The sequence below is a fragment of the Bison bison genome, unplaced genomic scaffold, assembly GCF_000754665.1.
Source record: "Bison bison bison isolate TAMUID 2011002044 unplaced genomic scaffold, Bison_UMD1.0 scf7180017864217, whole genome shotgun sequence".
In the NCBI taxonomy this organism is placed as follows: domain Eukaryota; kingdom Metazoa; phylum Chordata; class Mammalia; order Artiodactyla; family Bovidae; genus Bison; species Bison bison.
The window spans coordinates 4159007-4186341 of record NW_011494789.1 but is presented as its reverse complement, the minus strand read 5'-3'; the positions used below and the strand labels follow the sequence as shown (position 1 = coordinate 4186341).

Genomic DNA, 27335 nt, shown 5'->3' with positions numbered 1-27335 from the left:
TGTGTTGCCATTGCCTTCTCTGTAACAGGTGCATATATATATATGTCTTTACTTTCAACAGTTTTATTATAATGTGCCTGCTGTTGCTGGTACTAAGTCACTTCAGTCGTGTCCAACTCTGTGTGACCCCATAGACAGCAGCCCACCAGGCTCCCCCATCCCTGGGATTCTCCAGGCAAGAACACTGGAGTGGGTTGCCATTTCCTTCTCCAATGCATGAAAGTGAAGAGTGAAAGTGAAGAGTGAAAGGGAAGTCGCTCAGTCATGTCCGACTCTTTGCGACCCCATGGACTGCAGCCCACCAGGCTCCTCTATCCATGGGACTTTCCAGGCAAGAGTACTGGAGTGGGGTGCCATCGCCTTCTCCGATAATGTGCCTAAGTGCACTTTTTATATCTTGCTTGGGATTTGACAGATTTCTTGTCTCTATGACTTGATGTGTTTTCTATCACTTTTAGAATGTTCTTTACCATTGTCTTTTCTGCCCTCTATTCTCACTTACCTCCTTCTAGGCCACTTATGTGTGTATTATATTTTAACTCCGTAACTCCCATGTCTGTTGCCTTGTTATATTTTCTAATCCTCTGTATCTCTGTGAAATTTATTTTTTTATCTATATTTTAATGGTCTATTTCCTCAATTAAGCCTAAACTAAGATTACCCATTGTTATGCACAAAGATATGTTTCTCCAAAATTTGTGTGTTGAAGACCTAATCCACTATACCCAGAATGTGACTGTACTTGGAATATCTATTTAAAGAGGTTATTCAGTTTAAATGAGGTCACAGGGGTGGGCCCTCATCAAATGACTGGTGTCTTTCTAATAAGAAGGGACTGGTACACAGACATACATGGGGTGAATATTATGTGACACAGAGAGAAGACAGCCATCTTTAAGACAAGAAGAGAGGCCTCAGGAGAATCTGGCCCTCTAAAATAGCACCTTGATCTTAGACTTCCTACCCTACATAATAACTGTGAGGAAATAAACTTTTATTGTTTAAGCCACTCAATCCATGGGATATTGTTATGGCAGCCCTAGCAACCTAATGCACCAATTCATTGACTGTTTAATTTTGGTAAGCATAATTTTTAGTTCTATAAATTTCAGTTTTTTCCCATAGGACTCCCCAAGAATTCTTTGCTAAAATTCTTAATGTTATCTTCCGTTTCTCTGAATTTATTAAGTGTAGTTATTTTAAAACCTATCTGATTACTCATCTGGCTGAATCCTCTGTGTATCTGGATCAATTATCTGTAGATCTTCTTGGGTTTTCAGTTCCTTCATTTTCTCTTGTATCCTTGGTTATTATTTACTGATTGCTAGATACTGCAGAAAAAATGTGATGCCCAGGATACTACTATCTTCCTTCAGAGGATTTTTATTTGCTTTTGGCAAATGGGCAGTAAAGCTAGCAGTCAGAGTTTACCTGAATCCATATTCAAGAACTGAAATTAATTCAGAGTTGGTCTACCTACAGTTCTTCTTTATTCAGTCTGCAGCCCTTCAGATTCACAAGTAATGGGGAGCAGACTCCAGATGACACTGACATGGGGGCCCAGGCCTCTAGCTTTTGATTCCTAAAGACTTCAAAAGTGCTTTACAGCTTTTCAGTGTTTCAGCTGCCTCTTCCAGAATTAGCTTATGTCCCTAAAGAAAAAGAACCCAAACGCAGCTCTCATCATCTGTGTTTCAGTCTATTTGTATTTTCACCTACTTAGTCTTTCTTTTGAATTAAACTCAAATTATATATATGATAAATATGATATATATATATACACACATATGTATATATATATATATTTTGAATGCATATTTATGTATATGTGTGTATGTATATAACTATATCAAACACACATGTATACATATGAGTGTGTAATATTCCTTTTAAAAAACTGAATGCTAACATAGCTTAGACATAGAATACCTCACTTTATTGTGCTTTACTTCTTTGCATTTTGCAGATATTGCATTTTTTACAAATTACAGGTTTGTGTCACTTTGTGTTGAGCAAGTCTATCAGTGCCATTTTTTCAATACATTTTAAAATGAAGATATGCATATTTGTTTACTGAACATTTAATAAGATTACACTATAGTGTAAAGCTAACTTTTATATGCACTGGGAAACTAAGAACTTGTGACTCATTTCATTGCAGTACTAGCTTTACTGTTGTAGTCTGGGGCTGAACCCACAATATCCTATCTCTGAGGTATGCTTGTATTTACATTATTGTTAAGCAACTAATACAAGTAATGCGGGGCCTGGAATGATGTTTTTAACACAGAGAAGATTCAAGTTTGTTTCTTCCAGGTACCTGGAGTATTTGCACTATGAGAAACCTGGAAACACTAGCACACCAGATCATCATATCTGATTCAAAAATTTTAAATAATGCAAAGGTGAGCTACAGTTTGCTTTCAATTACTCTTATTCCTAGAAAGTAGCCCCTTGGGGTCCTAAAACCAAATGATAGAGGTTTTCTAGTGCGATCTAGTTTTAGGGGCTTCTAAAGTCTAATGACTGTCCACCTAGAAAAATACTTGCACTTGACAAAAGCAGACTGTCAAGAGCATTCCTCAAGAAATGCTTCTTGAATGAGAAAGTAAGGACCTCTGAAAAACCGTTCAACCATAAAAGCAACACGCATACTGCACAAAGGGTCAAAAGCAACTCTTTCAGGGCTGTGAAAACTAACTAGAGCTTGAAAGAATCTGAACCACATTTATTCAATAAAACTGTCTGGATCTTGAGCTTTGTGGTGTTCTAACTTGTTTTGTTATATCCCTGTTTCTTTGCAATAGACCACAGTAACTGTAAAAATAATCCAGCAATCGCTGGAGGATGCAGAACATTCAAAGCATTTGAAGAAATTCTTATCCTGTCATTAGCTGATCACTAAGCTAAACTATTTTATTTATTTTAAGCCATGAAATTAAAATATGCTTACTTCTTGGAAGGAAAGTTATGACCAACCTAGATAGCATATTAAAAAGCAGAGACATTACTTTGTCAACAAAGGTCCGTTTAGTCAAGGCTATGGTTTTTCCAGTGGTCATGTATGGATGTGAGAGTTGGACTGTGAAGAAAGCTGAGCACCGAAGAATTGATGCTTTTAACTGTGGTGTTGGAGAAGACTCTTGAGAGTCCCTTGGACTGCAAGGAGATCCAACCAGTCCATCCTAAAGGAGACCAGTCCTGGGTGTCATTGGAAGAACTGATGCTGAGGCTGAAACTCCAACACTTTGGCCACTTGATGCGAAGAACTGGTTCATTGGAAAAGACCCTGATGCTGGGAGGGATTGGGGGCAGGAGGAGAAGGGGACAACAGAGGATGAGATGGCTGGATGGCATCACCAACTCGATGCACATGAATCTGAGTAAACTCCAGGAGTTGGTGATGGACAGGGAGGCCTGGCATGCTATGATTCATGGGGTCGCAAAGAGTCAGACACTACTGAGTGACTGAACTGAACTGAACTGAAGCTAAACTAAGGGGAGATTTCAGTGACTACACACAGTTTAGATTACCAAGATTACAGAATCAGGCCAGGAAAGTCATCAAACAAAGAGCAACAACAGTCCATGGGGGTGCAGATCTGACTTGCAGAGTCATCAGCATTATATTAAAAACGTCTAGCTTTCAATTAAAAAATTATGAAGCATGCCAGGAAATAGTAACGTAAAGCCCATTCACATGAAAAAATGTAGTAAACAGAAACTGTACTGGAGAAGCCCAGACATTGGTTATACTAGACAAGGACTTTAAACCAATCATTTTAAATAATGTCCAAAGATCTAAAGAAAACTACATCCAAGACTTTAAGGAAAATCTCACACACAAAAAGACTACCAATAAAAATACAGAAATTATAAGAAAGGGGCTGCCCTGGTGGTCTACTGGTTAAGAATCTGCCTTGCAATGCAAAGGACACTCCTTCGATTCCTGGTCCACAAAGATCCCACATGCCTCAGAGCAACTAAGTCCATGCACCACAACTACTGAGCCTACATGCAACTACTGAAGCCCATGTGCCTAGAGCCTGTGCTCTGCAACAGGAGAAGCCACTGCAATGAGAAATCCACACACCGCAACAATGAGTAGCCCCTGCTTACCACAAATAGAGAAAGCCTGCATGCAGCAATGAAGACCTACCACAGCCAAAAAATAATATTTAAAAAAAATTGTAAGAAAGAACCAACAAAAATTTTGGAGTCAGAAAGTATTAAATTAAATGGAAATGAAAAATTCAGTAGAGGGGCTTAAGAGTAGATAATCCAGTATGAGAAATAGAAAAAAATGGAAGAAAAATAAATGCAGCCTCTGAAACGCAGTGCAACACCATCAAGCATAACAACATACAAATAATGGGAGTCTTAGTAGCAGAGGAGAAAGGGAAAGGGGCAAAAGTGTATGTGAAGAAATACTGACCAAAGATTTCCTAGTTTGATGCAAAAATCAACTGTATATAATCAACACATTATATAAGACGTAAAATATCAATTAGGATAAACCCAAACTTAATCTGCAACATCAGCCCTTCCCTGGGTCTCCAGCCTGCTGGCCAACCCAGTACATTTTGGACTTGCCAGCCTCTGTAAGTTACGTGAGCCAGTTCCTCAAAATACACACACATACACACACATATTGTATTGATTCTGTTTCTCTGGAAACCCTAATATAAAATTATCACAAAGAAAGAGGCACACCATAGAACCACACAGGAACAATATTTTGTGTACTATTGAAATTAATTTGGTATTAACATGAATGAGACTTATAAAGTCCAACACACTTTCACCATAAAAACACTCTCCCCATTAGGAACATAAAGAAACTTCCTGAACATGATAAAATGAGTCTATGAAAAGCCCACAGCTAACATCATGCTAAATGGTTAAAGACTTAAAAGTATCCACCTAAGAGCAAGAAAAAGATAAGGATGCCTGTTTTCACCACTTCTATTAAAAACTGTACTGGAAGTTAGAGCAATTAAGCAAGAAAAACAGATAAAAGGCAACTAAATTCAGATGAAAGAAGTGTGACTATTTCTACTTGCACATAATCGATTCTATACACAAAAAATCCAAAAGAATTGGGGGGAAAATCTACTAAAGCTAGTAAGTTTGGAAAAGTTGAAGAGTTGAATATTAATACATAAAACAGTTAGTTCTAAACTCCAGCATGAATAATCCAAAAATGAGAACTATTCTATAACTGTAGCATTCAAAAGACTAAAATATCCAGAGTAAATTTAATCAGGGAAGTATAATACTTGTACACGGAAACTATAAAACATTGCTGAGAGAAATTAGAAACAACCTAAATAAACGAAAAAACATCCTATGTCTACATACTGCAAGAGTAAATTTAAGATTACAATATTTCCAAAGTGATCTATAAATTCAATGCAATTGCTATCAAATTTCCAATGGCCTTTTTTGAAAAAAGAAATGAAAATGACTATTCTCAAATTCATATGGAATGCCAAGGGTATCTGAATAACCAAAACAATATTGAAAGAAAAAAAATGGAAAACTCAGACTTCCTAACTTCAAAACTAACTAAAATGAAACAATATAACCAAAACAGTGTTACTCTGACCTAAGGATGACAAATAAACCAAAGGAATAGAATTGAGAGTTTAGAAATAAACCCAAACAGCTTTGTTTGGCCAACTGAATCTTAACCAGGATGCCAATACCAGTCTGTAAAGAATAGTCTCCCCAACAATAGGTGCTGGGAGAAGCAGGTAACTACATGCAAAAGAGTAGAGTTGGACCCCTGCTTTACTCCATACACAAAATGTAACTCAAAGTGGATCAATGACCTAAATGGTAAGAGCTAAAGCTCTAAAACTACTAGAAGAAAAACAAAGGTGTAAATCTTTGTGACTTCAAATTAGGTAACAGATTCTCAGACTTGATACCATAAGCACAAGGAATAAAAGAAAAAATAGACAAATGGGACTTTATCAAAATTTAAACTTTTGTGCATCAAATAACATTATCAAAAAAGTAAAGAAACTCTACAAAATGGGAGAAAATATCTGCAAATCATACATCAGATAAAAGTTCTGTATTCACAATATATAAAACAAAAACTCTTACAAGTCAAAAATAAAAAGACAAAGATCAATTGAAAAACAGGATAAGGACTTGAAAGGACTTCTCTAAAGAAGATATACAAATGGACAATAAGCACATGAAAAGATGTTCAACATGGTTAATCATTAAGGAAATGCAAGTTAAAACCACAGTGAGATTCCACTTCACAATAGTTACAATTAAAAAATGGAAAATAATAAGAATGGTAGCTGAGGATAAAGAAATAAATGGTTGTGCAATGAGGAAATTACAGTATTACACTGGTCTCTTTTAAGAGTCCCAGAGAAGAGATGATATTGTCTGTTAGCTCAAAAATACCAGATGTCTGAAATCGCAAATGAACTGTTTTCAGAACCTGATAAAGTTGAATGTAAGCCTAAATACTTAAGTGGCATGCCTGTGGGAGATACTTTAGTCTTACAGTATAATGATGAACTGGACTAATTATTCATGCCTATGAGGGTCTCTACTAATGTGTCACTATTGACTCTTACATTTCAGGTTATATCTACCCATCACCCTGCATTGTGATGTGACACTAATCTTGTTGGTAAGATTCATCTATACCATGTCTTGTGATAATACTAATGTTGATAATCACATCATGAGAAATGCTGGACTGGATGAAGCACAAGCTGGAATCAAGATTGCTGGGAGAGATATCAATGACCTCAGATATGCAAATGATACCACAGTTACGGTAAAAAGCAAAGAAGAACTAAAGAGCCTCTTGATGAAAGTGAAAGAGGAGAGTGAAAATGTTGGCTTAAAACAACATTCAGAAAACTAAGATCATGACATCTGGTCCCATAACTTCATGACAAATATCTGGGGAAACAATGCAAACAGTGACAGACTTTATATTTTTGGGCTCCAAAATCACTGCAATGGTGACTGCAGCCATGAAATTAAAAGATCCTTGCTCCTTGGAAGAAAAGCTATGACCAACCTAGACAGAATATTAAAAAGCAGAGACGGTACTTTGCCAACAAAGGTCCATCTAGTCAAAGCTATGGTTTTTCCAGTTGTCACGTATGGATATGAGAGTTGGGACTATAAAGAAAGCTGAGCACCGAATAATTGATGCTTTTGAACTGTGATGTTGGAGAAGACTTTTGAGAGTCCCGTGGACTGCAAGGAGATCCAACCAGTCCATCCTAAAGGAAATCAGTCCTGAATATTCATTGGAAGGACTGATGCTGAAGCTCCAATACTTTGGCCACCTGATGCAAAGAACTGACTCATTTGAAAATCTTACCCTGATGCTGGGAAAGATGGAAGGTGGGAGGAGAAGGGGACGACAGAGGATGAGATGGTTAGATGGCATCACCGACTCAACGGACATGAGTTTGAGTAAACTCTGGGAGTTGGTGATGGACAGGGAGGCCTGGCGTGCTGCAGTCCATGGGGTCGCAAAGAGTCAGACACGACTGAGAGACTGAACTGAACTGAACTGGTAAGCAAATATACTGGGAAGTTGGGTTAAAGCCTCCTTTAATAATATAATATAATATAATAATATAATACTGATGGAAAAATAACTGCTCGGAGGAAGAACAGGATTAGCAAATCATAAGCTAACTCCCATGCTAAAGAGTTTTGTACAAGTTTATTTTAAGGTACAAACAGAATTCGGAGTGGGTTGCCATTCCCTTCTTCAGGGGATCTCATGACCCAGGGATCGAACACAGGTCTCCTGCATTGCAGGCAGATTCTTTACCATCTGAGCCACCAGGGAAGCCCAATAAATAAGAAGGGAATAATAATTAGTATAGAAGTTTGAGAATACAAGTAAGACTTTTTAGAGCATATTAGCTTTTTCTTTAAGTCTACCCGTACCCCAAACTGACCCCTCCAAAAATTCACAATGTTACTACTTGGCTCATAGAAATGCAGTAGAAGTGACACTACATGGATTTTAAGGCTAAGGTATACAAGGCAACACATTTTCCACCTGGCTCTCTATAGTCTCTTGGAATGCTCAAGCACTGAGCCCAGCCACCTTGCTTGAGGAAGCCTAAACTAGCTCATGTGAAAAGACCACATGAAGATGCCCAAAGGGAGAGGAATGGGAGCCCACTGTCCAACTTCCTGACAGTGAACATCATAAATGCTCACTGTATGTCACTAAGTTTTAGGGCATTTTATTACACAGCCATCAATAACTGAACAGGGCTCAAATAATTTACAACCTAGAGGGAGAGATAAATAAAGATACAAACAACTAACAAAAAGCAGGATGTGATAATCACCATGCAGAATGTAAACAGAAGGCCTTGAGAGAGGACCATAAAAAATCAGTCTAGCTAAGCATGGCTCAGCTGGTAAAGAATCTGCCTGCAAGGCAGAAGACCTGGGATCGATCCTTGGGTTAGGAAGATCTCCTGGAGAAGGGAAAGGCTACCCATCCCAGTATTCTGGCTTGGAGAATTTCATGGACTGTACAGTCCACAGGGTTACAAAGAGCTGGACACAACTAAATCACTTTCACTTTCTTTCAAGGGACAGAGCAGACCGGGGAATAAGAGGCTTCACAGAAGCAATCTTCAAGCTATGGCCTAAAAGACACATAGAACTTTGCAGGAAAACAACAGCAATAAGAAGAAGGAAGGTGCAGGAGAACTTGGTAACAAAGTAGCATATCATGGAATTCTTCAGAGACAGAAACTGAATTTCTGGTTTACTGTCTAATATTGAAACAGTATCAAACTATTTGAAGGACACTGTAGGAAATGTTACTCTAAAATGAAACAAGGCAGAGTTCTTGAGATTGACCTTAATCATGAGAAATTATTAGATTTCTTGCTGTTTAATCTTTATGCAAAGGGCTAACTCTGACCCCTAAGAAATGAAAGCCACTTATCAGTGCTTCCTTTGATGTACGGGCCAAGGCAAAACTCAGTACCTCGCTTGCTCATTGTCCCAGACCTAGTATCAGCTTAATGACAGCAATTCTCCACACTCAGCATTCCTTGGAGTTCTAGGGGTGATTTTCAGGGAGGCACTGATCTTGAACCTAAATGAAAAGAGCCAGGGACTAACACCAGCCATAAAAAGCTGAGAAAATTAATAAGCTGCTTTAATCACTGAAATTTACCCTGACTTTTCTGATAAGGCCCTAAAGATTATATTTATAGGCAACAGGCCGATAAGCCAGGAAATAATCATTACTTACCAAACCAAATCAAAGCACTGAGCTCTTCAAGCTGCTCGACAAGTAGAGGCACGCAGTCTTTCTGAGCTGCTTGCTGGTGGACTGTTTGGGAAACTCACCTTCGATCTGGGATACCTCTCTCTAAATCAGTACCTGCGTGCTCAGTCGCTTCAGTTGTATCCAGCTCTTTGTGACTCTATGGACTGTGGCCCACCAGGCTCCTCTGTCCATGGGATTCTCCAGGCAAGAATATATGGAGGAGGTATGCCCTCCTCCATGGGATCTTCTCCATCCAGAGATTGAATCCGCTTCCAACCTGCATATCCTGTGTCTCCTGCACTGCAGGAGTATTCTTTACTTGCTGAGCCACTGGGGAAGCCCCACTAAATCAGACTTCCTCTTAAAATGATCAGGAAGGCAGTCCTTAAAAACCCTGATACTTTAAAACTGCTGTTCTCCTCACCTCATAAAACTTCTTTAAGGAGCCCACCAGGCATAGCTTCAGGCTATCCACAATCTCCTGATGAGGCATCTGGAATACCACTCGTGAATACCATTTTGTGAGGGTGCTGGGGCAGAGGTGGGGACAGAAGAAAGAGAAAAGATGAACACACATCCACAGAGGAAGGACTAGATCTGAATGTCAGCACACACAGGCTTCTGCATGTATCAGTCACACAAGTACCCAGCAAATGCATTTATGTTACATGTAAAATCACATGCTGATGCAAGGAAAAGATACATGTAAAGCAGCTACAGAATATAAATAATTGTGAATATTTGCTACCATACTGCTTTTAATTGAAAAAAAAAACAAAACCCTAGATATCCACCTACAGAGGATTAAATAAATAGTGCTGTAGCATATTATAAATTCCATGCAGCAATTAAAAAGAAACAATGGACATTTATTTATATTGATATGGGAAAATGTCCAAAATATATAGTTTAAGTACACAAAAAATGAGGAACAGAATATATAGTAATATGCCACTTGTGTGTCCACCAGCTACCTGGAAGTGTTAATATGTACATAAAAGAGAACCTAAAAGTATATATATGCCAAATCTTTGGTGGTGGTTAATAAAAGATAAGCCATGAAGAATTTTCACTTTCTCAATTTCCAGAGATTTTTACATAAGCAAGCTTCATTTTTATAATCAGAAAAAACAAACAAAATCCCTCATTTCTCGGGGGGAAAAATCCACTACCACCAAGACACAGGCTCCATTCTGAAAGGGATCACACTGCAGCCAGGGAAGAAACTTAAGACATGTGACAAGGAATTGCACAAATTAATACTATGGGAAGAGAGAGAAGGAAGGATTTTAGTGTACTTTTACTACAATATTGAATACTCAAAAAATTTTATGGCTTTATAGTAAGACTAGGTGTTCAAATAAGGTAACCAAACACAACAGAGCCAGGAGTGGCACTCACAGATTGATGCTTGCGACGAAGCCAACCACGGAGCGCATGCCTCTGCTGGGGTCATGGTAAACATCCATTCCAATCACCATTAACTGTTTCTGGGTCAGAAAGCAAAAAACAAACCAAAACATCCAAGTAATCTGTCACCCCATGTTGAACTGTTGTCTGAACCCCAAAGCAACATATGGAAGTAAGTTCTGGGGAGAGGGGGAGAAAGGGTGCAACCAAACTGAAATTTTTAAACACTGTGAACATAGTCAGAGATTGACAAGATCAGGGATTGGCAGACTTTCTGTAAAGAGCTAATCAGTAAAGACCTTAGGCTTTGTGAGCCACACGGTCTCTGGGGAACTATGTAATTCTGCCACTGCAACACACAAGCAGCCACAGGTTGTAGTACATAAAGGAGTAAGGCTATGTTCCAATAAAACTTCATTTAAGGACAGTGAAAACTGAATTTCACCATTTTCACGTGTCTGGAGATATGTTTATTTTTCTCAACCATTTAAAAATGTGAAAACCAGTCTAAGCTTTTGGCCTATACGAAAACAAGCAATGAACCACTCTGATTACAAGGCAATGAGAATATGGAAAACTCTGGGAGGAAATTAGGAAAATAGCCAGGCAGGACTGTTTGGGGAGATGAACTGAATGAAGACATATCTCAGCATCACTCACCAGAGGAATATCTACTCCCCAGAGCTCACCACCCAATTTACAGTTAATCTGAAGTAAAATTTTCTGGGCCACACTTCGAAGTCTGGTGGGCTGACCAATGGTTCGGACATTGACGACCTGTAATACAGGGACCAAAAGATATGGGGAAAGAGGACACTAGCAACCTTTCAGACAACATAAACTACTCTAAAGCAAATACTACATTTGCTCAAGAAACTCCAGCTGGCAGATCATTTACTTTGCACTAACAGTTCTAACTCTAATTGGGTCTCTAGTCAGGCATGCGTGTACACACATGTGCACACAAAATGAAAATGAAAACCAAAAACCCAGCCAATAAAAACTTTCAAAAATATCTCATGCAGAGTAAAAAAAAAAATTAATCTCCATAGGAAAAGCCAGCTTTCCCCTTTCAAAGGGACGCCTATACTCTCAGAACCCAGTCATGTGAAACAACCTGGTGACTTGGCTGTGAACAAGCACAAGTGCTCATGTGGGGACATGAAAGCAGTATTTACAAAGAGCATCTGCTATTCCCAGGTTACTCTAATAGGAGAAGTTTCACCAGCTGGGTCTACACACGCTGGCTTCTAATGGTGACTTCAGTCTTTTTGAACAGATTTATCCTGCTCTTCCAAGCCTCAAGGGATGCTAGAGTTTCCATCTGCACCTCCTGCCTTGCTCCCACTCACCTGTGAGGGTACAGGAGTCTGCACACAGCACAGCTTTTTAATGGCCCCGTAGAGATCATCACGTGTACCCATGATGATGCAAACAACCATCTGTATCTTCCCCTTGAGGAGATAAAGTATATATAAGTCAGGCTTTGGAACTCTGAGGGGACCCTGATAGGGTTCTAGTCAGGGGCAGTTCAAGAGTCTGGAAAGCCAGAGGACCTTTAGTGTATAATGGGGGCTGAAACAAAGATGGTGGACATTCCAACACAGACAAAGGTCCTTGAACATGAATGGACCTTTGGGTTCACATTTTTTGGGTTCCAGGCTTCTTTGCTTAGCTATGTAACATGCTATGTTAAATTATCTAGAGCTGGTCCTGATTACCTGACTTATTCATTAGGAGACTTAAGATGCTTGCAAAAGACCAGACTTAAAAATATGAAAGGGTTTCTTATTAGTTGATGCTTTTAATTCCCGACATTTTTTTTTTTTTTTGCCACTCTCTTTAGTAAACTAAGTGCCTTATGACATTCATGCCACAGAACTTTAACTAGGAAATAGGGAACATAATATCAGAAGAAAGGATTCAGAGCCAAATGCAGAGGAAATGAAGTCACTGCCAAATCCATAAGATCTTCCTAACTCTCTGATTATGATAGAGAAAAATATTGCCAGCAGCTTATCTTATATCAGTATCTTCTACCTCTCACTACTTAAGAGATCTGATATTAAAAACAAAGGATCTGACTTCCCTGGCGGTCCAGTGGTTGACTCCATGCTTCCACTGCAGGGGGCTTGGGTTTGATCCCTGGTTGGGGAACTAAGGTACCACATGCTGTGCAGTGTGATTTTAAAAATTGAAAAAAATTAAAGTAAGAGGGGAAAAAAAAAAAGAGGCTCTTTCAAAATGTGAATAAAGGAAAGCAGCACAGAAGTAAAAAATTTGCCAACCTTTTATGCTACAATCAGAAATCAATAGTATACTATTCCAAACCAGATTAGTTTTAAATTAAGATCTTTCAGAGGACACACATTCCAGCAATCATATCAAAGAACTTCCAAAGTCACAGAGAACAAAGGCTGTACACTGTGAGCCTATGGGCTGGATCTAAGAAATGGATGTGGTTTTTTAGTCTCTATAATGAGTCACAAGTCTTTTTTACATTAACATTTAAACTGCTAGGTAGATATACAAGTGCAAATCTAGATTTTTGGCTTCTATTGAAAAACAAATTAAAAATCAATTTGACAATGCTGGGCTGTTATCTGCAGTCATGGAGTTTACTCTCTTTATTCACTAGAGTTCCCTCCTGGCTCACTTCACTCTGGCAGACATCTGAGTTTATGACCCTGAAATAAAGAGAATAATGAAACAGAATGCCCTAAAGATGACAGATAATAAGACCAATATGACCAAGTAAGACCAAGTTACATTAGGAATGTAACTCATATCCATGTCAATATCCATGAAGATTGTTGGCAGTGCACTCTCATAAAAGGACCATGCCAAGGAACATGAGATGGGGGAGCAAGCGGAGGTACTAAGCTGGACTTTTCTTTTGAAAGCAAGGCAGAATTTATCAGGCCCAGGGAAGGCCACTACAGAATAAGAAGACATGGAAAGTCAGCAAGAAAATACAAAGAAAGGGAGAACATGAGTGTGCTGCTACAGATGATACACCCAGAGTGGTGGATCAAGAGAAAGTCATGACGCGAACATAACCTAATTCTAGTACTGATCTCACATGAACTGACTCTTCAATTCAAGGGCCAGTTATCTCCAAAATTTTTTGCCTGCTTTTGCTCTCTCCTTAATCTTCTTCCTCTGTTTTATGTACAGATAAGAACTGTAGGCCTGAACTACTAAGCTGTGAATACTATGACCTGCTCAGCTCTAGTGATACCATTCGGCTATCAGGAACAAGCTGATAGGCCCCCTGCCAAGTTCATCACTGGAGCAATTTGAATCTTAAGCCAGACCAGACTGTGACAGCTCAGTACTGAATCGTCCAAGATAGCACCTGGCCCAGGAAACTGCTTTCTGAGCACATGTTCTATAATGATAACAAACTGAAGTTAAGTCAGCTATTCTCTCGGCCAATTACATGAGGAACAGAACACTAGAGTGAGTGAGAATGCCAACACAGGAGAGAAGCAAATCCAGCCAAAGGGCATGTAGACTACTCTGTTAATTGTTTCACGTGCATATGAGTAAGACACAGGTTCCTGGACACCATCAACAGCAGACCAACAACCAGGGTAATATAAAATCAAGTATTCAAGTATTTCAAAATGGGCATCCAGAAAATTCAAGTTAATTTATACCTCAACCCCCAGCATGGATTGAATGGTTCTGACATAGGTCTCTATGCGATCATCCTTCAGTTCCACCCAGGCCGGTGGGCTCATACGCATGCCAATGGGGCCGGCTATCTTCTCCAACATGTTCACCAGCTCTCGGGCTTGATCCATTGCTCTCTTTGGGTAAAACAGTGCCCAGAAATGCATGGGGACCTAGGAACAACCACAAGCTATTTTTTAGTACTTCCCATGACATCTCCAACACACCAACATCATTTCAGGAGATGTTACTCCAAAGAACAAACTGCTTTTCACTCTGCTTCAGTCCTGTCTTATCTAATGCCAATTACTAATGTAGATGTGTGTTGTAAGTACATTGTGGCAGGCTCACAATGGAATACTATGCAGCAATGAGAAGGAAGCTCTATAACTATACTTAATGATATGGAGAAACTCATCAAGCAAGGTTGAAGAAAGGAAGGCAGACATCAAAGAATATATACGGTATGGTTCCATGTATATGTTACATACAAACACGGCTTTAAAAAATTCAATGCTGTCAGAGGTCAGAACAGTGGCCATTTTGGGACTATGTAAGGGTAACAGGTAGTAGTAATTAGGATCATGGAGGGAAGAGTCTGGGGCACTGGTAAAGTTCTGCTTCTTAACCCAGTATTGATTACTCAATTTGTGAAAATTAATCAAAACTGAATCTCAGTGAACTCCAGGAGTTGGTGATGGACAGGGAGGCCTGGCGTGCTACAATTCATGGGGTCCCAAAGAGTCAGACACGACTGAGCGACTGATCTGATATACATAAATGTACCTTTTCTTTAAATATATTTCCAAAAAACATTTTAGACACAAAATGTGTATACTTTATGCATGGCCATAGCAACCAGGTTAGCAAAAAAGATTTTAAAATAATTATAATACCATTTTTTTCTTTAGTTGACTTGGTAGGAAACTTTTAATTTTACTTCTTTCACGGAAACTGTAGGGGAAAAGAGGAAGGAAAGAGAAAGGAAGAAGGAAGAACAAAGAGCAGTTGGCAATAGGCTGGCACTGTATGAATTACCACAGCAATTTATTTCTTTGTCCTGAATCTATGGTCAAGCAAAGGGCTTACCTCTAACAACTCATCAATTTGCTCTTGTTTGAAGGACCTTAGTTAAGTAAGTAATTCCATGGGAATTCAGTTGGTACTTCCTCTCAAAAAGAGGACAACTAAATAATTTCTGCTTCCTCACACTTCTAGGAATACTGGCCCTCTCTTTACCACCTCACAAATCACTTACAGTCAAGATGGAAAGGTCTCTGGTTACTTCCTTAATCCAGTTTAGTTCCGGAGATGTGATAAATGATATATTTCTTAAGTTAATTCTTTCCATTGGCAGAACACGTCCTTCAATCTAAACAGAAAATAAAGCACCTATGACACGAACCATCTGCAAACATTAGTTAGAAAAATGTTCAGAGGCTTGCTCTACTCTACTATATACACCTGTTCCTGTCATAACTTCTGAAAATGGTAGAAAAATGCAACTGTTAGCAGTTAAGAATCCATGTCAATAAAATTCTGAACACACACAGTTTTGATAGGCACTGCCCTTTAATTCGGAGAAGGCGATGGCACCCCACTCCAGTACTCTTGCCTCGAAAATCCCATGATAGGCTGCAGTCCATGGGGTCGTGAAGAGTCGGACACGACTGAGCGACTTCACTTTCACTTTTCACTTTCATGCGTTGGAGAAGGAAATGGCAACCCACTCCAGTGTTCTTGCCTGGAGAATCCCAGGGATGGGGGAGCCTGGTGGGCTGCCGTCTATGGGGTAGCACAGAGTCGGACACAACTGAAATGACTTAGCAGTAGCAGCAGCAGCAGCCCTTTAATTACTGAAGCTCCCAACATGGTCCCCAAGAAAGGGATCAGAAAACATTGCGTCTTTAGAACCAGAGAATGAAGGTAAAATGCCTATAAATTCAAGGTGAACAGGAAAATAACATTTAGAAAAATTTAAGTAGAAAATTAAAGAGAAAATGCTGTAATAAGACTAAACATAAACTATTATACTTTATACAAAAGAAAAACAGGGAAAAAAATTCATATAATGAAAGACCAAATTAAAATAAAGAATAATAAATAAATCAGATCTAAATATCCAAAAGTAAGAAAATAACTAAATTGATATATCTATATGATGGATATTTTGTGACCATTACACTCACTTTCTAAGTGCACTTAACATAATCCTGTTTTTGCAAAAAATAAACAGCAATGTATACATTATAAAAACTGAATTGAAGAATGAGTCAAGAAGATCCCCAGAAAAAGAAATGGCAACCCACTCCAGTATTCTTGGCTGGGAAATATACCATGGACAGAGGAGACTGGAGGGCTACAGTCATGAAAGAGTTGGATACAACTTAGTGACTGAACAACAAAGGCATCAGACTCATCTTTGCTTATGAAAGCAAAAAACTGCTGAAACTTTCTGGAGGGCAAAATACCAAAAAGTACTGGAAACATAAATATATATGTCCACTGACCTAGCAATTTCACTTCCATAAATCTATGAAAATAAACATCATGTACAAAGATATAATTATAAGGATGTTCACAGATTTTCATAGGAAAATGCTAAATTCAATTTGAATGTAAAAGAGTAAGAAATTATTAGTAAAATGAATTATCTGTTATCCATTAAAATATTCAGAAAAATATTAAATGACATGAAAAAACATTACAAATAAACTGAATAAAAAAAGAGGAAACCTCAGTGTGTATGCCCAGCAGTGGGATTGCTGGATCATAAGGCAGTTCTATTTCCAGTTTTCATTGCAGCACTGTTTATAATAGCCAGGACATGGAAGCAACCTAAATGTCCATCAGCAGATGAATGGATAAGAAAGCTATGGTACATATACACAATGGAGTATTACTCAGCCATTAAAAAGAATACATGTGAATCAGTTCTGATGAGATGGATGAAACTGGAGCCTATTATACAGAGTGAAGTAAGCCAGAAGGAAAAACACCAATACAGTATACTAACGCATATATATGGAATTTAGAAAGATGGTAACAATAACCCTGTGTACGAGACAGCAAAAGAGACAGTGATGTATAGAACAGTCTTATGGACTCTGTGGGAGAGGTAGAGGGTGGGAAGATTTGGGAGAATGGCATTGAAACATGTAAAATAGCATGTATGAAACAAGCTGCCAGTCCAGGTTCAATGCACGATACTGGATGCTTGGGGCTAGTGCACTGGGACGACCCAGAGGGATGGTATGGGGAGGGAGGAGGGAGGAGGGTTCAGGATGGGGAACACATGTATACCTGTGGCAGATTCATTTTGATATTTGGCAAAACTAATACAATTATGTAAAGTTTAAAAATAAAAAAAAATAAAAAAAAGAGGAAACCATTTAAATATATACCGCATGTGAGTATGTGCATGCACATATACCCAGACCAAAAAAACTAAAGGTTATATACCAAAATGTTAACAGTGGTTATAGGTATTCTGATATAGCATGACTACAGATGAACATTTTTCTTCTTTGGCTTAAGTTTTCTACATCTTCAAATAATATTTAATAACATGAACACATGTTCAAGATACAATAATACATGAAAAACAAGATGCAAAACCATATATAGTATAAGCACAATTTTATAAGAAAAGATTCATTCTCACAGGAAAAAAAGTTTATGAAAACAAAATATACTGAAAATAATACTATCTTTTTTTATGTGCCTAAAATAAATCACTAAGATATTATCTTTGGGCAATGAAACTACTGATGTTTTTATTCCCTTCTTTACATTTTCTACGATATCCACATTTTCCTTATAGACTTTCCACTACTTTTGTTTAAAAAAAAAAAGAAAAACAATTTCGGGACTTCCTTGATGGTCCAGTGGTTAAGAATCTGCCTGGCAATGCAAGGGACACTGGTTTGATTCCTGGTCTGGGAAAATCCCACATGCCTGGGGGTATCTAAACCTGTGCACCACAACTACTGAGCCCATGTGCTGCAAGTGTTGAAGCCTGCATGCTCTAGAGCCCATGCTCTGCAACAAGAGAAGCCACTGTAAGGAGAAGCCTGTGCATCACAACAAAGAGTAGCCCCGCTTGCTGCAACTAGAGAAAGCCTGCGCGCAGCAACAAAGGTCCACCACAGCCAAAAAATAAGATAAATATTAAACAAAAATTTTAACAAGGAGTCAGTTCAGAGGGAAAGAGAACAAAAGACAGAATCAATTATTAGTATTTTAGGTATAACCTAGAGAGAAAAGTAAAAAAGCAATAAAAGCTAGTATTTACTGAACACGTGCTAGGTGTCAAATATTATGCTAACGACTTTACCATGTAATTCTGTTAACTCAATATCATCTTTATTTAACAGATAAAGAAACTATGAGATGCTAAGCAATTTGTTTCAAGTAACCAACAAGGCAAGAGGCAGAACTGAGGTTCAAAGCCAAGGACTTCACCAACTCATGCTGCCTCTGCACTGTCTCACGCTGCATAAAATACAATGGAGTGGACTCAGGCAAACTCAGGCAGAAAGGGCCACGTGAAAATTAAAATGTACAAGTCTGAGACTTTATGCCTATGAAAACAACAATAGTAATACATTCAAAGAAACACAAGTTAATCATTGGGAAAGAAAAACTTGCAGAGGGGGTAGAAAAAGACATAGAACGTTAAGAGTAATTTGGGCTGGAAAACTAAAAATGAGGTAAATTTTGAGGGTCAATATTCCTTTTGCTTGACTGGAAACTAACATCTCAGATCCTGGGAAATACAGAAGATAATCTGTAAGAGCTAATAGCAAATTAAGTCAAGGAAATTCAATTATGACTAGGACCAAATAAAAAGTATAATAATAAAGCAAAAACTGTAAAATAAAGACAAGATAGGAAGTTATCACCTAGTCTCAGAAAGCTCTTAATTCTTTGTAATATTTCCTACCATCATATCTTCCAGTTTACCTTATGTACATCTTTCTGCAGATAGAGTCCCCAACGTGTCAGTTCATTGTTAGCTGTCTCATTTTTCGAAATTCTCTGTAGCAAGCATTCCAAAGCACTATGGTGCTGTTTGGGGCTCAGGTTGATCTGCTGGGTCAAATCCTGAATAGAATCAAAATGGAGATACTAAGCTATTACTTCTCTAGTATGAGATTAAAGAAACCCCAATGCAGAAAACATTTCCATAGAAAAATCTTTTTCCCACTAAAATCTGTAGAAATTTTAAAGTGTCTGCAAGGACTTTATTATAATAGCTCATGAAAGTGAATGAAGTATAAGGTTAAAATTTTAGCCATAAAAGTAAGAATTTTTTTTAATTGAAGTATAGTTGATTTACAATGTTGTGTTCATTTCTGCTGTAGAGCAAAGTGATTCAGTTACACACACACATAGATACAAAGTATTTAAAATTGTCACTTTCTTTCTCATGACATCTAAATCTTATTCTCTTTCTTAAAGCCATGTAAGGAGACTTGACTATACCTATTAAACATCGGGGCAGAAAAATGCCCTATGCCAGGCACGCAGGCAAACGTAAAACACATCTGGTCTTATACTTCATGTCATATGATACTAGTCAGTTAATGTCACTATAAAACACTTGTTTGGTCCAGGGTGTGACCCATAACAGGTGTTTTCTAAATATTTATTGTTGAATGAACATCTAATGGGATGAAGATTCAGAATCATGCAAGTGAATTCTTTATTTAGCTTCTGGAACTAATGAACTGTGCGGCTGTTGCTCCCTGCGTGGCAGTCATTAGGGCAGTGAGTCTATGGGGCTATATAGATAGCTCTGTGATCATAAAGTCATTAGGTAACTGGGAGTTGTAAGGAAGAGCTTTGACCTACATACTGAAAGCAGAAGTATCAGAAGGTAAACATGAAAGAACTCTCTTATAGGAATTCACTTTAGCTCTTTACGATGTTACTAAAAACAATTCATGGCATCTCAGACAAGCCCAGGGGTCCAAAACTGGGACAGACAAGGACTGAGACAGAGGCAGAAGAGCAGCATGCAGGTGGAAAGACCCAAGCAGACAGTATGGAGGTGGAGCCCTCAGGGTCTGGACCCTCGCTACTGCACACACCTCTGCCTCCCAGCTACTGTGCCCTACATGAGACCTCCAGGACGCCCAAGCACCACAGCATCAACTTCTATCCTCTAATTTCTCCCTCCAACTTGCTGACTTTTTGCTACATTATTTCCTCCATCCCTTCAAATAAACTGAAGGCTTACAGAAATGTTAGAAAAATTCAGTGCTCTCAAAGAACATCATTTATGGTCACATGACCAGCCTACAGTCCCCCATCAGATTGGGGAGGGTGATGCTAGAACTATTTGTATCCTTTTACCTTATAATCCAGTCGTTCTACTATTGTAACAACATTCCAAAGAAAGCTCTGGTCAGCTCTTTCCCAGTGTGTGGGAAGAGACACATATCACGCTTATGGAGAGGAAAAATGAACCTGCCCAGGTGATGACGAAAATCTGGCCCAATGCAAGCCATATCTCTATCAACATGGTCTTGGGTTCAAAGCAGGCCCTTCTCACCTTCATGGCTCTGAAGTCCTTCTTCATCTTCTCAGGGATTCCAGTCATGAAGGAAAGCTCAGGGAGCAGCAGGATTTCACTTTTTAGCAACTTGGAGGAGAGAACAGAGGGAAAGCAAGGCAGTCAAAGAGGATCCTGTTCCTCTGACTGGTATAAGACTTTAGCAGGCCCAAACTGGTCCCACAGGGGTATAACAGGCACTCTTAGGAACATAAGACCCCAGAGAAGAGGGCAGGAAACACGACCAGTGTTTTATCCTTTTCTCACTTGGGTCACAATTGGTCACAATTGGTTGCACTAGGTAAAGAGAAAAATATTAAAACTGTCAAAAGCAGAGAGAAAACTAGAAAAACTAGAACTGTTTTTTCACTTGGGCCTCCAAGTAAGTAGGTGGATATCACACAATATATTCTATCAAGCTGGTGCCTCTGTCTCATCTTAACCTATTTTGATCTTCAGTCTCCACTCTGAAGACAGAGGAGTTAGGTGTCAAGGTATTTTTCCCTGGTCCCTAACCCTGTTAAAATGTCTCCAGCTTCTCTAAATGGACCCAGTGTTTCAATCTTCTTTAGCAGTCAATTCTCCTTATTCCTAACCTAACTCATTCTTTGGATGTTTAGTTTCTCACTAAGGGGTCTTCAAGAGTACCTCTGGGTATAGGAGACAGACAAAGAATGCACAGCTTTCCCTAACCACACTGTAATCATAGCCTCATGGCTCCCAGAGCCATGAAGAAGGTGAAGAGTGGCTGATGGGTAGAGAATCTGGCTGGAAGCATCAGCCTGACATGCACCACCACCACCACCACTCACCATCCCTTGGTTATTCTGTCTCTCACTGGGCCTGTGGATCAGCAGTGGCTGGTCCTCTTCCTTTACTGTGATCCCATAGTTTTTGCTAGAGCAGAACAGAGGCAGGAAGAAACTGTCAGTAGCAGCATCACCATTCTTACTGCAACACAGTCTGAGCGTTAACCAGGACTGAGGTATACTATTTGTATTATACTCTTGTCAAAGATCCATCATAAACTCACCAGAGTACATTCATAACTGGAAAAAGCAGACTCAAGTTAATGCAATTAAATAGAGAGGAAACAGGATAACAGCCCAGGAAAGAAATTCTTTAAAAACTGAATCAGGCCAACAAACAAAAAAATAAAAATAAAAATCTTCATCAGGCCAAAGGGCTTAGGTAACTAGAAAGGCAAAATGACAGTCAAATGATTAATGACTTGAATTTAATCTCTCCAACCAGACTTCGAACCAAAACAGAAAAGGAAACATAATTTTAAAGCTCTGAGATTAATTTATGAAATAACTTGCAAAAAGTACTAAAGGAAATAAAACTGTAAGGGTAGCAAATTCAGGTCAAATCCCACAAACAAACTCGTCAATCTTGGGTGCATTACCAATCCAATTACTTTTGACGTGTCCTGCTACATGTCACTCTTACTGGAGAACAATAGACCACGCACCAACCTGCAAGCCCAAGCCCAGCCTCCTTCCTCTACCTGTAGTAGTCCAAGAATGTAATCTCCGTCCCATCAGACATGATGAAGCTATCTTTTGGAGTCTTATTCCAATCCACATCATCAATACGATAGGTACGATTGTTGTATCGGGTTATAACAATATTGCCAACCAGAAGCTTAGTGCACTCGTCCTGGAAGTTTTCTTTGTTCTGCAAGTACATGGTGTGCCTTGGGAAAGAGACAAAAGACCTCTGGATCATATGGAGTATACACAGAGCAACATGAAAGGGACAGGGGATGCCTGTAAGTACTTGAGGGTTCCAAATGCCAACACCTAGTTCAAAAAGGCTCCAGCTGTCTCTTTTAGGAGACAGAACTCTCATATCTCTTTTTAACAATGCCCCCCAAAAAGAGTGAAAAGATAAAAATAAAAACAACTAAAAATTGACAAAATCCACTACAGTCCTTAAAATAAGGTACTCTAGTCATCAGAATAATCTGTATCATCATTATTAGGAGGCAGTCTACACAGGAACAACAGAACATTCTTAAAACTATATTTGCCCTCACTAGCTGAAGGAAGAAATTACAACTATTGGAGGACCACACTCATGAGGCAAAGAGGTGAAAAAAGGTCCTTGAAGATGAAGATGATCAGTGGAGGCTGAAGACAGACAGGGACCAGATACTAATTTCCTTGTGGGTCAGAGCATGGACTCTTCTGTGGGCCAGTATCACCCAGAGTATACTCCTTAGGAACACTGGTCCCTTGAGAAGTCTTGAGGGGGTGAAAAAGGTTCTATGATCAAAAAAATTGAGTCCATTCTTCATATTATAACCCCTTCTCAGAGTTTCACAACATACATTACCACATCAGACTGCTACAGAAAGAGAAACATGTTGAGTTTCATTCACCTACAATTTACGAATAAACCCAGACTCCTCCCTCCCTTTTCCCTTTTAGTCCCTTGAACAACTATCACCATTCTAGGTGATTAGTATCCTGCTGGACTTGCTGCAGTTCAGTGATGAAAAACCATGAGAAACTTGAAATAGTTCATATTGACTACAGACGCTGGAGCCAAAACCTCGGTTCAAATCTTGGCTCTGCCACTTACCAGCATATGAGATTTTGAGCAAGTAACTTAACCTTGTGTTTCAGTTTCCTTGTGTCAAAGTGGATCAGAACAAACTGCCTAACTCACTGTTGCTGATAGAACTCCATGACTTTATTCATGTAAAGCACTGAGAACATAACACTGTGTTTTGAAATAAGATTAGAGATTTTATCACAGATCATTTCATGAATCTTTGCTTCCTATTTACACAGCTTTATTCAACAATACAACTATTTTTAAAAAATATTTTTAAGTCAAACTCTTCAACTGTGTTAATGGTTACATAACAGTATTTCACTAAGTGGACGGTACATTAATTCACTGGTCTTTCACTTTTTAAGTAGTAGTTCTATTGTTTCACTCTTAGAAATAACTGACTGAACATCTTTTACAAAGATTCTTCTATACTTAAACTGTATCCTTGAGACAGATTTCCTATAAATGAATACCAGACCACCTGACCTGCCTCTTGAGAAATCTGTATGCAGGTCAGGAAGCAACAGTTAGAACTGGACATGGAACAACAGACTGGTTCCAAATAGGAAAAGGAGTACATTAAGGATGTATTTTGTCACCCTACTTATTTAACTTCTATGCAGAGTACATCATGAGAAATGCTGGGTTGGAAGAAGCACAAGTGGGAATCAAGATTGCCAGGAGAAATATCAATAACCTCAGATATGCAGATGACACCACCTTTATGGCAGAAAGTGAAGAAGAACTAAAGAGCCTCTTGAGGAAAATGAAAGAGGAGAGTGAAAAAGTTGACTTAAAGCTCAACATTCAGAAAACGAAGATCATGGCATCCGGTCCCATCACTTCATGGGAAATAGATGGGGAAACAGTGGAAACAGTGTCAGACTTTATTTTTTTGGGCTCCAAAATCACTGCAGATGGTGAATGCAGCTATGAAATTAAAAGACACTTACTCCTTGGAAGGAAAGTTATGACCAACTTAGTGGCACCCCACGCCTGGGGAATCCCATGGACGGGGGAGCCTGGTGGCCTGCAGTCCATGGGGTCGCTAGGAGTCAGGCGTGACTGGGCGACTTCACTTTCACTTTCATGCATTGGAGGCAACCCACTCCAGCGTTCTTGCCTGGAGAATCCCAGGGACGGGGGAGCCTGGTGGGCTGCCGTCTATGGGGTTGCACAGAGGCGGACACGATTGAAGCGACTTAGCAGCAGCAGCAGCAGCAGCAGATAGCATATTAAAAAGCAGAGACGTTACTTTGCCAACAAAGGTCTGTCTAGTCAAAGCTATGGTTTTTCTAGTGGTCATGTATGGATGTGAGAGTTGAACTATAAAGAAAGCTGAGCACCAAAGAATTGATGCTTTTGAACTGTGGTGTTGGAGAAGACTCTTGAGAGTCCCTTGGACTGCAAGGAGACCCAACCAGTCCATCCTAAAGGAAATCAGTCCTGAGTGTTCATTGGAAGGACTGATGTTGAAGCTGAAACTCCAATACTTTGGCCACCTGATGCGAATAACTGACTCATTTGAAAGGACCCTGATGCTGGGAAAGATTGAAGGCAGGAGGAAAAGGGGAGGACAGAGGATGAGATGGTTGGATTGCATCACCAACTCAATGGACGAGTTTGAGTAAACTCCAAGAGTTGGTGATGGACAGAAAGGCCTGGTATGCTGCAGTCCATGGTGTCGCAATGAGTCAGACACGACTGAGCAACTGAACTGAACTGAAAAACCAGTGAATTATTCACTTAAAAAGGGCTAATTTTATGGCACATTAATTATACCTCAATAATAAAAACTGAAATTAAAAAAAGACTTCTCATTATGGCAGTACGAAGACGTCAGCAATTCTTTTCTATTAATATGCTGCTGCTGCTTAGTCACTTCAGTCGTGTCCGACTCTGTGTGACCCTATGGACTGTAGCCTGCCAGGCTCCTTTGTCCATGGATATTCTCCATGCAAGAATACTAGAGCGGGTTGCCATGCCCTTCTCCAAGGGATTTTCCCAACCCAGGGATCAAACCTGGGTATCCTGCATTGCAGGCAGATTCTTTATTATCTGAGCCACCAGGAAAGCCCTTCTATTAATAAAAATACATTCAGACAACTAACGGAAAATACGATGACAAATCAACAAACAAGGAATAGTCTCAATACAGAAATAGAAACTGTAAAATAAATAGCACAAAAAAGGAGAAAGAAGAAAGGGAGGGAGAGAGAAGGGGAAGAGAGAGGAGAGGGAGGGGAGAGGGGAGAAGAAACTGTAGAGTTGGAAACAATAATGAAAATGAAACACTGATTAAGATGAACTCACCAGCAGATTTGAGATGGCAGTATAAATAGCCTACAACATAGAGTAATATAAACTGCTCAATGCAAAGAAGACAGAGAAAGATATTAAATATAAATGACACAAAATCCTGTGAGACAATGTCAAGATCCCAACCTAGAAATGAGAGTACCAGAAAGAGGACAAGAGAGTAAAAACAAATATTAAAAAAAACAGCACTCTAAAATTTCCGAAATTTGATGACAATGGTAACTTATAAATCCATAACATCAATGAATCTCAAGTGTGATAAACACAGTAAGTACCACACTTTAGTTCAGTTCAGTTCAGTTGCTCAGTTGTGTCCGACTCTTTGCAATCCCATGAATTGCAGCACGCCAGGCCTCCCTGTCCATCACCAACTCCAGGAGTTCACCCAGAATCACGTCCATCGAGTCAGTGATGCCATCCAGCCATCTCATCCTCTGTCATCCCCTTCTCCTCCTGCCCCCAATCCCTCCCAGCATCAGTCTTTTCCAATGAGTCAACTCCTTGCATGAGGTGGCCAAAGTATTGGAGTTTCAGCTTCAGCATCATTCCTTCCAAAGAAATCCCAGGTCTGATCCCCTTCAGAATGGATTGGTTGGATCTCCTTGCAGTCCAAGGGACTCCCAAGAGTCTTCTCCAACATCACAGTTCAAAAGCATCAATTCTTTGGCGCTCAGCTTTCTTCACAGTCCTACTCTCATATCCATACATGGCCATTGGAAAAACCACAGCCTTGACTAGATGGACCTTTGTTGGCAAAGTAATGTCTCTGCTTTTCAATATGCTATCTAGGTTGGTCATAACCTTTCTTCCAAGGAGTAAGCATCATTTAATTTCATGGCTGCAGTCACCATCTGCAGTGATACTGGAGCCCAAAAAAATAAAGTCTGACACTGTTTCCACTGTTTCCCCATCTATTTCCCATGAAGTGATGGGACCGGATGCCATGATCTTCGTTTTCTGAATGTTGAGCTTTAAGTCAACTTTTTCACTCTCCTCTTTCATTTTCCTCAAGAGGCTTTTTAGGTCCTCTTCACTTTCTGCCATAAAGATGGTGTCATTTGCATATCTGAAGTTATTGATATTTCTCCCGGCCATCTTGATTCCCGCTTGTGCTTCTTCCAGCCCAGCGTTTCTCATGATGTACTCTGCATAGAAGTTAAATAAGCAGGGTGACAATATACAGCCTTGACATACTCCTTTTCCTATTTGGAACCAGTCTGTTGTTCCATGTCCAGTTCTAACTGTTGCTCCTGACCTGCATATAGGTTTCTCAAGAGGCAGGTCAGGTGGTCTGGTATTACCATCTCTCTCAGAATTGTCCACAGTTTATTGTGATCCACACAGTCAAAGGCTTTGGCATAGTCAATAAAGCAGAAATAGATGTTTTTCTGGAACTCTCTTGCTTTTTCCATGATCCAGCGGATGTTGGCAATTTGATCTCTGGTTCCTCTGCCTTTTCTAAAACCAGCTTGAACATCTGGAAGTTCATGGTTCACATTC

General features: G+C 39.3%; 1 protein-coding gene across 1 annotated transcript in view; it reads right to left on the bottom strand.

Moving 5' to 3' along the window:
- Nucleotides 1-27335, bottom strand: part of PIWIL2 (piwi-like RNA-mediated gene silencing 2) — a 78670-nt gene that overhangs the window by 16807 nt on the left and 34528 nt on the right. The window contains exons 10-19 of the mRNA XM_010845469.1: nt 22462-22650; nt 21764-21848; nt 20952-21041; nt 19358-19498; nt 15651-15764; nt 14377-14565; nt 12067-12168; nt 11375-11491; nt 10706-10794; nt 9729-9834 (exon numbers count right to left, since the gene is read on the bottom strand). Of these exons, the coding sequence (XP_010843771.1) occupies nt 9729-9834; nt 10706-10794; nt 11375-11491; nt 12067-12168; nt 14377-14565; nt 15651-15764; nt 19358-19498; nt 20952-21041; nt 21764-21848; nt 22462-22650 (1222 nt within the window). The remainder of the gene's footprint in view (nt 1-9728; nt 9835-10705; nt 10795-11374; nt 11492-12066; nt 12169-14376; nt 14566-15650; nt 15765-19357; nt 19499-20951; nt 21042-21763; nt 21849-22461; nt 22651-27335) is intronic.